At 43.5% G+C, this 14,371-nt stretch overlaps 1 protein-coding gene across 3 annotated transcripts in view; it reads left to right on the top strand.

The window, feature by feature from the left end:
* The window catches only part of prkcq (protein kinase C, theta), a 158,603-nt gene that overhangs the window by 102,690 nt on the left and 41,542 nt on the right, over positions 1-14,371 (top strand). For all 3 annotated transcript variants that reach the window (XM_048554528.2, XM_048554527.2, XM_059654463.1), the window contains 2 exons: positions 5,886-6,040; positions 11,426-11,599. In XM_048554528.2, coding sequence (XP_048410485.2) covers positions 5,886-6,040; positions 11,426-11,599 — 329 coding nt within the window. The remainder of the gene's footprint in view (positions 1-5,885; positions 6,041-11,425; positions 11,600-14,371) is intronic.

The following is a 14,371-nucleotide window of genomic DNA, read 5'->3' as shown; positions in this document are numbered from 1 at the left end:
AAATCTTTATTTTATTTTAATGTTCTGGGGCTATGAATTCAAATCACACCATGGTAGATGGTGGAATTTCAATTTGATCAATACATTTAGAATAAAAAGTTAGTCTTGTCAGTGGTGACCATGAAACTACCTCACTGACCAATCCCCACCATCACCTAGCTACACTTCCCTTTACTACCTTCATCCCCACCTCCATGACCTGTCTGTGTTCTCTCCCACCTATCCACTCCACTATCTCCCTGCTATCACCACCCTTGCCCCCCCCGCCTCTCTATTTATTTCTGAGCCCCCCTCCACACCCCTATTTCTGAAGAAGGGTCCCGAAACATCAGTTTTCCTGCTCCTCCGATGCTGCCTGGCCTGCTGTGCTCCTCCAGCTCCACACGGTGCTCTCTCAGACTCCAGCATCGGAATTTCTTACGATCTGTATGAAACTATATCAGTTGTTGTAAAGACCCATGTTTACTAATGTCCTTTAGGGAAGGAAAACTGCTGTTCCATCCTGATCAGACCAATTGAAATATGGTTGACTCTTAAATGCCCACTGAGATGGCCTATTCTCAGTTCAAGGGTAATTATGGATGGGCAGTGAATGCTAATCTATCCAGTAGCACCCACATCCTGTGAAAGAGAGAACATCATAATTGAGAAAGAGGCATGAATAAGACATAACACAAAGTAATGGTTTGGGAGAGAGATTGGAACAAAGTGTTAATGGAGACACAGCAGTGGGAGATATTTAGGAATGGGATTAATAGATTTCAGGTAAAACAGAGGGGATGAAATAACGTGAGATCATTAACACAAAATGGATTAGTAGTGAATCTGCACTAAATTTCCATCGACTTGGAAACTGTTGCCAAGATTGTTCATTTCAAGCCAAGCAGAAGTGACAGTGAGGTGGGAAATGAGTCACTATAACCCCTTTGAACAATTGGCCTCATATTTGACTGGAAAGAATATTGGGAGTAGTGAGAAGTCAGCTCTGAGCCTTGCTCACAACAAAGATATAAAACAAATACACCTGACTATTCCACTTTAAATCATGAGCAAATCATCCAACATGGAACATCATGGGGTATAATTAAAACAGAAACACAATGTTTCCTCAAATTTTCCTAGTCGCGGATGGTGAGCTTGTTAAAACAGGAAACAGACAACCAAAGAAGAGGATTGTATAAAGTGAGGTCTAGAACCAAGAACAAAGTACAAAGAAAATTACAGCCTGGAACATTCCCACAGGAACAGGCCCTTCGGCCCTCCAAGCCTGCACCGATCGAGATCCTCTGTCTAAGCCTGTCAGCTATTTTCTAACGGTCTGTGTCCATTTGCTCCCTGCCCATCCATGCACCTGTCTGGATACACCTTAAAAGACACTAACGTGTCTGCGTCTACCTCCGCTGGCAACGTGTTCCAGGCACCCACCACCCTCTGCGTAAAGGGCTACACTCTGGGAAGTGAACTGTGACAGGCAAAATCCATACACAGAGAATGGGAGGGCTGTTGTAGCATATTGGTATGGTCCATATCTCTGGGCAAGAAGATCGAAACTCAAGTCAACGTGTCTGAACAGGATGACTAAAATATCTGTACAGAGGATAGTCAGAGGGGACATCTTATCCAGAGCCCTAAAGGGCCAGCTTTCATGTGATCTGACAGAGCTCCTTTTGTACATGCTCAGTACTGATTCTTATGGTAAAGGTATAGTTCACCCTTTTCCTCACAAAGGTAACAAAATTATATTTGAGGAAGTTAAGAATTAAGTTTAAACAATGGAGCAAACAGGATAGTAAAGGAAAATGGCTGTATGAGATTAACAAAGAGTAGAAAAAGAAGCTGTATTCGATAGACACACAATCAACAAATGGAAAATTGAGATACAAAGAAGTTTCCAGAGGCTCAGACAGGCTACACTCAGAGGTAATGATAGTGAGATTACACAAATATTGAATTTATCAGAGCCTAACAAGGCAAATGTGAATTCCTTTTTAATCTCAGTTTCTAAAGATATGGCATTTAGGATGGTAAATCTCACTTCTTTTATTATTTTAGTAAAAGTCTTCCAAAACATTTTTCTAAATTCTGTTCATGGAATATGGTTGTCACTAGCTAGGCCAGCATTCATTGCCCATCCCTAATTGCAAAGAAGATAGAATCAATCACATGGCTGGGGATTCTGGAGTCACATGTAGGCCAGGTAAAGATGGCAGAATTTCCTCCTGAAAGGACATTAGTGAACCAGATGGGCACTTACAACAATTGATGGTCGCTTTAGTCACTGTTGCTAAGACAAGCTCTCAATATTAATTGAATTTAACTTCCTATTGCCATGGAAGCTTTTTAAATCCATAATCCTGTGGGTTGTGAATCTAGTGACTTTAACATGAACCCATCATTTTCTCTCTAAGAGAAATGTTAACTAGAAACAGCAATGAGATAAGTAGACATAACACAGTGTGGAGCTGGAGGAACACAGCAGGCCAAGCAGCATCAGAGGAATAGGAAAGCCAACGTTTTGCATTGGGACCCGTCTTCAGAAATGAGGAAGACGAAGGGTGCTCTGAAATAAATAGTGGTGGGGGGGGTTTGGGCTGGGGAAGGTAGGTGAGATGGTGATAGGTGAGTGCAGGTAGGTAGTGGTGGGATTGGTCAGTGAGATTGGAGGGCCAGATAGGTGGGAGAGAAGATGGACAGGTCAAGCAGGCAGGGATGAAGGGGAGGGTTGGTCATGGGATGAGGCTGGGGTTGGGGAGATCTTGAAGCTAGTAAAGACCAGAACTGGACACAATACTCTATATGTGGCCGAACCAGGGTTTTTTATCATAGCTGGGGCATAACTTCACGACTTTTGAACTCAATCCATCTATTAATGAAAGCTAACACACCATACACCTTCTTAACGACTCTATCCAACTGGGTGGCAGCTCTCAGGGAACTGTGGACATGAACCCCAAGATCCCTCTGCTCCTCCACAGTGCCAAGAAACTTTCTGTTAGCCCTGTATTCTGCTTTCAAATTTGTCTTCCATCTTCCGCTTCTTAGCTCAGCTCTGCATCCTATCAATGTCCCTCTGTAACCTAGAACAGCCCTCTGCAATGTACACAATTCGATCCACCTTCGTATCGTCCGCGAACCTACTAATCCACCCTTCCACTCCTCCATCCAAATCATTTACAAACTCATAGAAATATAACTCTTGGATAGGCACATGGACGATAGTATAATGTAGGGTATGCAGGGTGGTTTGACCTTAGAGTAGGATATTAGGTCGGCACAGCATTGTGGGTCGAAAGGCCTGTGCTGTGCTGTATTGCTCTATGCCCCATGTTCTAAATAGTTTTGAGCTTCTTTGATGAACATTATCAACTGTGAATCTGAAACCTGTGAAGGGAGAGGGCAGGAACTGGTGATTATTGCCTCTGTTTTGATGTTCCCTTTACATAGTGATGGATGCGATCTCCTTTTCTCTCACTCTCCTTTTCACCTCCCGTGCCCCCCACATGGCCATCTGACAAACAGCAAATCATTTGAAATAAAGATTTGCATTTACCTTCTGACCACTTTACAACATCTTTGGCCTCGGTGTGTGTTGACTTACTTTAAAATAGAGCGCTGTCTTTTATTCAGGGGACAGAAGCCATTCATGCAAAGCAGAATCCCAGAAATTAGCTACTACAATCATAACAGGAACAACTGACATTTGTACAGCACCTTTGAAGAAATGTCATGTCCCATTGCACTTCACGTGTGGAATATGAAATGTTATATCAGGCTGAGGCCCAAAACATCAGCTGATCAAAAGCTCAGTCAAAGACTTAGGGCTTCAATAAGCTTCTTAAAGAAGGCAGAGAGGTAGGAAGGAGGAAGGTTTATGCTAGGAATTCCAGAGCTTAGAGCCCCCATACCTAATGACACAGCCACTATTGGTGGAGCAATGGGTACAAGCAGGTTCAAAGGTCAGAATCTGAGGAATGTACAATTTCCAGAGAAAAGGTGATGATTATGGGGCTGGAGAAGGTTAGACATTGACAGGCAGATAATGTAGGTCGATGAGCAGAAGTTTAATTGTGGAATGTGGATGGGTGTAAGCTACAATAAAGGCAGCAAAATTTTGGGATAGCTTCAAGTTTTGTATTTGGAGATAACTGTTGAGGAAGGTGAGTTCTTCAGATTCATTATTTTTCAGAATCATAGAAATATCAAAACATAGAACAAAAGAGCAGGTGTAGGCCATCCCAGCCCCTCCAGTCTGCTCCCCCATTCAATATAGTCACGGCTGATCATTGAGTCTAATCCCGCCCTCCTCCCATTTCCCTTGATCCCTTTAGCCACAAGAATTATATCTACCTCCTTCTCAAAAACACATTTTGTTTCAGCCTCAGACACTTCCTGTGGCAGAGAATTCCACATGCTCGCCACTCTCTGGGCAGAGAAATTTCTCCTTATCTTAGTCCTAAAAGGTTTATCCCTTATCCTTAAACTATAACCTCACGTTCTGGACTCCCCCATCATCAGGGACAGGGTGTGCTGCATCTAACCTGTCTAGTTTTTCATAGGATCCCTACAGTGTGGAAACAGGCCCTTTGGCCCAACAAGTCCACACTGACAATTAGAGCATCCCACCCAGACCTATTCCCCCCATAACCCACCTAATCCACACATCCCTGAACACTACGGACAATTTAGAATGGCCAATCCACCCTAACCTGCACCTAATCCACCTGCACATCCACCTGGGCTGTGGGAGGAAACCACAGTACCCGGAGCAAACCCATGCAGACACAGGGAGAACGTGCAAACTCCACACAGTCGCCCGGGGGTGGAATCGAACCCGGCTTCCTAGCGCTTTTTAGAAATTTATAGATCTGCTCTCATTCTTCAAAACTCCAGTGATTGTGAGCCTAACTGAGTCGATCTCTCCTTGTACATCAGCCCTGTCATCCCAGGGATTGATCTGGTAAACTTTGCTTCACTCCCCCTTTAGGAAATACATCTTTTCTCAGATAAGGAGACCAAAACTGCGCACAACACCCAGATATGGCCTCACCTGTAGAATTGTAGCAAGACATTCTCTGTTTACGAAGGCCAGCATATAGTTTGCCTTCTTTATTGCCAGCTGATCCTGTAACTTACTCACAGGAGGTGGTACACAAGGACACCAAGTACCATGCAGAGGGAGGGGGGCTGGGATATTGTGTCACATCTGATGGACAGCATCTCAATAAGACAGTAGTTTATCAGCGCGGCACTGAAATTTCTGTATGAACCATCATTTATTGCAACAAGCACAGAGTCTTAGAGCTGTACAGCACAGAAACAGACCATTCTGTCCAACTCATCCATGCTGACCAGATGTCCCAAACTAATCCAGTCCCATTTGCCAGCATTTGGCCCATATCTCTCTAAACCCTTCCTATTCATGTACCCATCCAGATGCCTTTTAAATGTTGTAATCGTACCAGCCTCTACCTCTTGCTCTGGCAGCTCATTCCATACACACAACACCCCCTGTGTGAAAAGGTTAGCCCTCAGGTCCCTTTTAAATCTTTCCCCTCTTAAACCTATGACCTCTACTTTTGGACTCTGCTACGCTGGGGGAAAGATTTGACTATTCACCCTATCCACGTCCCTCATGATTTTATAAACCTCTATGATCAGCAGTAGGCTATTCATCCCCTTGATTCAGTTCCATTACTGAAACAGACTCTGGCAAATCTTTGTCTTTCATCCATTCAATGATATCATGCTGTCTTTTTCCCAGTACTCATGCTGTGACTAGCACCAGCTGGATAACAAAAAAGGTGATAACAGTTCTCAAATTCTCCATTGAATTACGAATATAATTTCCCTGCAAGTTCCTGAGTGTTCCTGCTTCCTGTCCCCAGAGGTGCAAGGAATCAGCTGGGAAACTCCGATCGAAGAGGAAGTTTCATCATCTGACTCTCCCGCCTACGAAGAACCGCCCCAGATCGATCAGCGCAGGTTCACAGTGGACGACTTTGTCCTTCACAAAATGCTGGGAAAAGGGAGTTTTGGCAAGGTGAGCAAAATGTAGCTCTGCCGTAGGTGCAGAGCGGTGGCAAGGGGGAATCCATAGGACGAAACAGTCACTCAGCTCGTCTGACAGCCAGAAACAAGGCAACTAATGGAACAGGATAGACTTCATGGCTGAGTCAGAGACAGTAAGAACTGCCAATGCTGGAGTCTGAGATAGCACGGTGTGTTGCTGGAAGAACACAGCAGGCCAGGCAACATAAAACAAACAGGAAAGCTGACGTTTCGGGTCGGGTACATCAGCTTTCCTGTTGCTCTGCTGCCTGGCCTGCTGTGTTCCTCCAGCAACACGCCGTGTTATCTCAGTCCTCATGGCTGCTCACACCTGCCACGCCAAAGATTGACATCACCTCAGCCACGAAAGAAGACAGTGTGTCACAGTCATGTCACAAGGAAGCCAGAGCCCCAGACTAATGCTCTGAGGATAAGGATTCAGATCCTACCATGGCAGATGGTGAAATTTGAATTCCGTAATAAAAGTCTGGAATTGAAAGCTAGTCTAATGTGACCATCTAATCATTGTCAAGCATCAGAAAAAAACCCATCAAGTTCACTTTGGGGAGGAAATCTTGTATCCTTACCCGGTCTGGTCCACACGTGACTCCAGACCCACAGCAATATGGTAGATTCTTAACCATCCTGTGGGAATGAGAGATGGGCAATAAATACTGCCTAGCCAGCAGTGCCCTCATCCCCTGAACGAATAAAAAGAATAGCCAAAATACACTGTCTGACAACATGGCAAGCAAAGCTTAACCTCTGCGGTCTCACTGAACCTCCTGAGACAGCACCTTCCAAACTGGTGGTCTCAACCATCTTTGAGGACAATGGCCGGAGATACCTGGGAGCACCATCGCCGGGCAGATTCCCTCCAAGCTCCGCACCGTCCTGACTGGGAAGTGTATCGTCATTCCCCACTGTCACTGGGTTAAAATCCAGGAACCACGTCCTGAACAGCACAGTGGGTGTACCTCCACCCCAAAAAGGCCGTGGTTTAAAATGGCAGTCCACCTTTGTCCTCTCCTGTGCAATTAGGGTGAGGTAATGATTGCTCTCCCAGCCACCAGTGCCCATAACTCTTGTTTGAATTTTTTAAAAATCTCATAAGACCCATTCTGGATCCAACGTAGCTGTCTTATCGAATGTTGAATGTGAAGAAAGGGGTTAGAATTTTCGTGGGATTCTTTCAATTAATTGACATTCCAGGGAAACAGGGTGAGAACTGTGAGACAATCAAAAAATCAAGCTAAAAGTTTTCAATTAAAATCCCATGGTGATTTAGCTTCAGTAAAGTAGCTTCAAGGTCACAGAAAATTTGTAATAAATGTACTTGTGTGTCCATTTCTGACAATTCCCCTGCTATTTTACCAAAGGCATTCACACACTTTAAGAAACTGGAGTTCTGCTTTTGTTAAAACAATAGACATGGAAACTGACATGGTGAGAAAATTCGTAAAGCAGGAGTACAAAGGGATCTGGGAGTGTCGGTCCAGGATTCTCTAAAAGTTAACTTGCAGCTAGAGTCCGTGATTAAGAAAGCGAATGTAATGTTGTCATTTATCTCAAGAGGGCTGGAATATAAAAGCAACAATGTGCTTCTGAGGCTTTATAAAGGTCTAGTTAGGCCTCGTTTAGAATACTGTGTCCAGTTTGGGCCCCACACCTCAGGAAGGACATACTGGCCCTGGAGCATGTCCAATGGAGATTCTCACGGACGATCCCTAGAATGGTAGGTTTAACGTATGTTGAACGGCAAAGGATCCTGGGATTGTACTCATTAGAGTTTAGAAGGTTGAGGGGAGATCTAATAGAAACTTACAAGGTAATGTATGGTTTAGAAGGGGTGGACGCTAGGAAGTTGTTTCTGTTAGGCAGGGAGACTAGGACCCGTGGGCACAGCCTTAGAATTAGAGGGGATAAATTTAAAACGGAAATGAGACGACATTTCTTCAGCCAGAGAGTGGTAGGCTTGTGGAATTCATTGCCACAGAGCGCAGTGGAGGTCGGGACGTTAAATGCCTTCAAGGCAGAGATCGGCGAATTCTTGATCTCACAAGGAATCAAGGGCTACAGGGAGAGTACAGGGAAGTGGAGTTGAAATGCCCATCAGCCATGATTTAAGTGGCGGAGTGGACACGATGGGCCGAATGGCCTTTTTTCGACTCCTATGCCTTATGGTCTTATGGTCTTATGGAACTGATATTTCACAGTGCCAGGCGAAAGCACACACTGTGTGGACTGGGATTTCTAGTGGGGAGGACCACACCACAGTGTACGTTATTTTACAGTTTGACATGAGTAATTGTTATTTGTGGAGCTGCCCTATGTAAATCCATGTGACTAGAAAATATTCTATGATAACTTGTTTCTTTTGGTTGGTATGTTGGTGTGAATATTTTGCTCCTAATAACGTTGGCCCTTTGAGTCAGAAAGGTTTGTAATATTTAAACAGTGTTTGGATATTTACTTGCACTGCCATAGACTGCAGAGCTATGGGCCAAGGATTGGAAAATGGGGTTTGTATCGACAGATCTTTGTTGGCCAGTACAGACACCATGGACCAAATAGGCTCCTTCAAATGTCCATGTGCCGAGATAGTGTTGAAAATAATGAATGTAAGAATGTCCAGAAGTTAGTAACAAAAACAGAAGTTGCTGGAAGAGCTCAGCAGGTCTGGCAGCATCTGTGAAGAAAAATAATCAGAGTTAACATTTCGGGACCGGTGACCCTTGCTCAGAACGTCCACAGAACTTTGTCCAGAAGTTAGTAGTGTTCCAGCAAGCACCACCAAGCAGCAAAACATCCCGAAGCTGTGAGGAGGTGGTGGCAAATGTGGTAATGTCATACAGTTATATAGAAGTACAGCACAGCAACAGACCCTTCAGTCCATCTCATCCATGCCGACCAGATATCCTTATTAATCAAGTCCCATTTTGCCAGCATTTGGCCCATATCCCACGAAACCCTTCAAATATGTATACCCATCAAGATGCTTTTTAAATGTTGTAATTGTACCAGCCTCCACCACTTCCTCTGGCAGCTCTTTCCGTACACTCACTACCCTCTGCATGAAAAAGTTGCCCCTTGGGTCCCTTTTAAATCTTTCCCCTCTCACCTTAAACCTATGCCCTCTAGTTCTGGATTCCCCTATCCTGGGACAAAGACCTTGATTAATCACCCTTTCAATGCCCCTCATGATTTTCTAAACCTCTATAAGGCCATCCCTCAGCCTCTGATGCTCCAGGGTAAATAACCCCAGCCTATTCAGCCTCTTCTTCCAGCTCAAACCCTCCAAACTTCATCTTTCCTACAGCAGGGGGACTGGAATTGAATGCAATAGTGGACTAGTAGTCCCATGATGCAGGTTAACATCTGGGGAGAAAGGTTTGTGTCCCACGATGACAGATGATGAAATCTTAACTCAGTAAAATCTGGAATTCAGTGCTAGCCTAATTGTGACTATGTAACTGTTATAGATTTGCGCTAATAGACAATAGGTGCTGGAGTAGGCCCTTCGAGCCAGCACCACTATTCATTATGATCAAGGCTGATCATCCACAATCAGTATCCTGTTCCTGCCTTATCCCCATAACCCTTGATTCCACTATCTTTAAGGGTTCTTTCCATCTCTTTCTTGAAAGTATCCAGAGACTTGGCCTCCACTGCCTTCGGGGGCAAAGCATTCCATATATCCACAACTCTCTGGGTGAAGAAGTTTTTCCTCAACTCTGTTCTAAATGGCCTACCCCTGATTTTCAAACTGTGTCCTCTGGTTCTGGACTCAACCATCAGTGGAAACATGCTTCCTGTCTCCAGAGTGTCCAATCCCTTAATAATCTCGTACGTCTCAATCAGATCCCCTCTCATCCTTCTAAACTCAAGTATATACAAACCCAGTCGCTCCAATCTTGCAACATATGATAGTCCCGCCATTCCAGGAATTGACCTCGTGAACCTACGCTGCACTCTCTCAATAGCAAGAATGTCCTTCCTCAAATTTGGAGACCAAACTGCACACAATACTCCAGGTGTGGTCTCACCAGGGCCCTGTACAGCTGCAGAAGGACCTCTTTGCTCCTATACTCAATTCCTCTTGTTATGAAGGCCAGCATGCCATTAGCTTTCTTCACTGCCTGCTGTACCTGCATGCTTGCTTTCATTGACTGATGTACAAGAACACCTCGTTGTACTTCCCCTTTACCTAACTTGACTCCATTTTTTATAGAGTAATCTGCCTTCCTGTTCTTGCCACCAAAGTGGATAACCACACATTTATCCCCATTAAACTACATCTGCCATGCATCCGTCCACTCACCTAGCCTGTCCAAATCACCCTGTATTCCCATAACATCCTCCTCACTTTTCACACGGCCACCCAGCTTTGTGTCATCAGCAAATTTGCTAATATTACTTTTAATGCCTTCATCTACAGCATTAATGTATATTGTGAACAGCTGCGGTCCCAGCACCGAACCTTGTGGTACCCCACTGCCATTCCAAAAGGGACCCGTTTATCACTAGTCTTTGCTTCCTGTCAGCCAGCCAATTTTGAATCCAAGACAGTAATTTCCCCCCAATACCGTGTGCCCTAATTTTGCTCACTAATCTCCTATGTGGAACTTTATCAAAGGCTTTCTGAAAGTCCAGGTACACTACATCCACTGGTTCTCCCTTGTCCATCTTCATAGATACATCCTCAAAAAATGGTTTTGCGAAGAAAATCTGCCATTCTTACAGCCACGTGGTTGACTCTGTGTTGGCCTCTGGAATAGCCTAATAAGGTTTAGGGTGAGTTGGGGATGGACAACAAACATCGGCCAACGAAGCCCACATCCCATGAAAGAGAAGCAAAATTTTGGAACAGCATGGTATGTCAGTTTGAGATCCTTCATCTGAAGAACCGTGTTGAGGAGTTAGGCACACAATGTAGGTACTTCTCCCTTCTTCTAACTACTTTACCCTTACTGTCTATTCCCTGCACTTCATCCTTTTTGTTTCAGTTACCTGAATATTCTTTGTAAAAGAAAACAAATTATAATACTGCATCACATCGCACCCCTCTTCTGAAAGTGTCCATAGCACATGGATCAATTGCATAGGCCTTGGTTCAAACAATCCAGGACAAATAGCAACAGTACACAATTGGAAAACAAAATTCAAATTAATTTTATGAATCAAATCAGATCTGCTGAAGCAAGGGATGAGTAATGCTTAAACTTCTGCGCACCCCAAACATGGTGGGATGGCATTTTGTGGAACCAAAGATTCCCAGCTATCAGTTGTCCCAACTATCAATTGGATTCCATGAATGAGGATGAGTAGTTTTGCCTTAGTAACAGCTTCTCTCCTATTCCTTTCTCCTCCTCTCCAGGTCTTCCTTGCTGAGCTAAAGGGCAAGAATCAGTTCTTTGCTATTAAAGCATTGAAGAAGGATGTGGTGCTGATGGATGACGATGTGGAGTGCACTATGGTTGAGAAACGGGTTCTCTCCCTTGCCTGGGAACACCCATTTCTTACTCATCTCTACTGTACATTCCAAACTAAAGTAAGATTTTTAGATTTCAAGCCTTTTGTCTTTATTAATTTTTGAAAATAATCTGCAATTAATGTACCATATTTCATCATGTTTGGTTAGTGGGAAATGAACAGCAGCTATGCATGGTTCAGTCATGTACTGTTTTGGAGTTCATCTGCTTCGGTTGTGCCATGTTACGCATTCCCAACAATGGCACCTTTTTCTTTGCCTGATGAAGGAGACAGCTAACAAAGCTTCATCGTTCCCCGGCACACTTCCTTAGGCATTAGGATAGGTTTTGGTTTCAGCTCTGCCTTTGTAGATTGCACTGACACTGTCGGTGCAATATGTTTTGTCATTCTTGCGCTTTCACTACCACAAAGTCTGCACATTTGGGCTCTTTCCTGCATTACAGAGACTGCTCTGTCAGGCTGGGCTATCCCAACTCTGAGCCTGCTGTCTCTCTGTCTCTGCCTTATTGTTTGACTCTCAAAAGTTCCTAAAAGCCCTTTTTATTAACATACTAATGTAGAGAATACGAACTTTTACATTCTGACCACCTCATATAGTTCCTCTATCCCTCTGTTCCCAGAGTCTACATGGCATGTGACTATTTATTTCAGAGCTACAGCAGATGGTGGTATAGTGTTAATGTCACAGTATTAGTAACCCAGAAGTTCAGGCTTAATGCCCTGGAGGCAAGGGTTCAATCTCATCATGGTGGCCTGAGGAATTTAAATTCAACTAATAAAGTAATGAATTCAATGCTAATATCAGTGATTAGCTTACTGGAGTGGAGGCTATTGGTCATCATGAAAGCACATCTGGTTCACCAACGTCCTTCATAAGTTGGAGTTCTGCTGGCCTACATGTGACTCCAGACCTACAACAATGTGGTTGTCCCTAAGCTATCCTCTGAAATAGCTCAGCAAGCACTCAGCTCAAGGTCAGTCAATGGGCAATAAGTACTGGCCTTGCCAACAATACCTGCATCCTATGAAAGAAAGATCATATCAATAACCAATGCATTTTCAATTTACTGCCTAGTTGAAATTGTTGACAAAGTTGTTGATTCAGAAGCAATAAAAATAAGTAAATGAGAAAAGTTATTGTTTATACTTTTGCTGTGCTAATAAATCAAGTGATTAAAGTTACAGGTAGTCCTGGTGAGAATGATGAAGTTTTAGCATCATTACCTGTGTAGTGCATTACTTCCATTGTTTTATTTCCAGCCCATTATAACATTCTTCTCTGCAAGAATAGATTTCTGTGTTTAATTGGATGTGTTCATACCTCCTGTGTATTTGGGAGTTCAACAATGTTGGCCAAGTCACATACTGAGTTCCTCTAACCAGTTGCACATTAGACAGTTTATAAACTGTGAGCATGAAATGGTTTTTAAATCACAAAATAGCCTCTTGCTGATTCGGATAGAATGTTTTGCTGTGCAATTAATTAGAAGGAAGTGTGTGTCATGAAGAAACAAAGTCAACTAACTTGTCTGATAACATTGTAAAAAGCTCCTACTGACATCTCTCCAGAACTGGTCTTTCACAATCCCAGTGTATCAGAAAGAATGATCTTGAGTTTGTTCTCTCTACCCATGAAGTATGATATATCTCAGTGGGCTTTATCTCAAGCATTTAATCTTGAAGCCAAATAGTCCTATCTTATAGAAATATGTATAAGAAGAATCCCAAATACAACAAATTGCTCCTTTCTCTAAGGGGGAATGTCATTTATTTATTTTGTTCAGAAGTATTTTGTATGCAATACTCTTGTTTGGGGTTCTTGTGGACTCTGATAGTGTCACTCAAAGGTTCATGTTCTGTGTCCATGAGTTAGCATTATACAATATCAGACATGCTGTTGTGTAAATGCAAGTTTTTAACCAGATAATATAAACACTGACCTAATACATACTTGTAGCTTATCAAACATCAGGCAATATTCTTATCCCTTATACACATCAAAACCTGGATAGAGTAGGCATGCAGAAGTCTCTCCTACTGGTGAAAGCAAGGACCCAAGGGCACAGCCTCAGATTGAAGGGATGACACTTTGTAACTGAGATGAGGAGGAATTTCTTCAGCGAGAGGGTGGTGAGTCTGTGGAACTCATTGCCACAGAGGGCAGTGGAGGCTAAATCACTGACTGTATTTAAGATGTAGGTAAATAGATTCTTCATTGATGAGGGTCAAAAGTTACAAGGAAAAGACAGCAAATGGGATTGAGAAATATATCAGCCAAGATCGAATAGTGGAGCAGACATGATGGGCTGAATGAACTAATTCTGCTCCTGTGTATATTGTCTAATGATCTTCCAACTTATTCTGAGTGAGCAAAGCAGCAAATTCGTAATGACAAACCTCCACTTGTAGAGACATGTAGTCTTATTGTCAAAGAGTCATAGCATGGAAGCAGACCCTTCAGTCCAACTCGGCCATGCTAACCAAGTTCCCAAACTAAACTAGTCCCACCTGCCTGTGTTTGGTCTATATCCCTCTAAATCTTTCTTACTCATGAATTTATCCAAATGTCTTTTAAACCTTAGAAGTGTGCCTGTATCCACCACTATCTCTGGCAGTTCATTCCACACACGAGCCACTCTCTGTGTAAAATAGTTGCCCCTCTTGTCATGCGAGAGATGGCAACCACCCAGAAACCGATGTCCATTTCAAGCCCACTGAGTCCCACAGTTGCCTAGAATACACCTCCTCCCACCCACCTTCCTGCAAAAATGCCATCCCCGTTCCTAATTCCTTCGCCTCCACCGCATCTGCTCCCAGGATGAGGCATTCC

Source organism: Stegostoma tigrinum, chromosome 25, assembly GCF_030684315.1.
Source record: "Stegostoma tigrinum isolate sSteTig4 chromosome 25, sSteTig4.hap1, whole genome shotgun sequence".
Classification (NCBI taxonomy): Eukaryota; Metazoa; Chordata; class Chondrichthyes; order Orectolobiformes; family Stegostomatidae; genus Stegostoma; species Stegostoma tigrinum.
The sequence above is the reverse complement of the archived record's forward strand: the minus strand, read 5'-3'. Positions and strand labels throughout refer to the sequence as shown.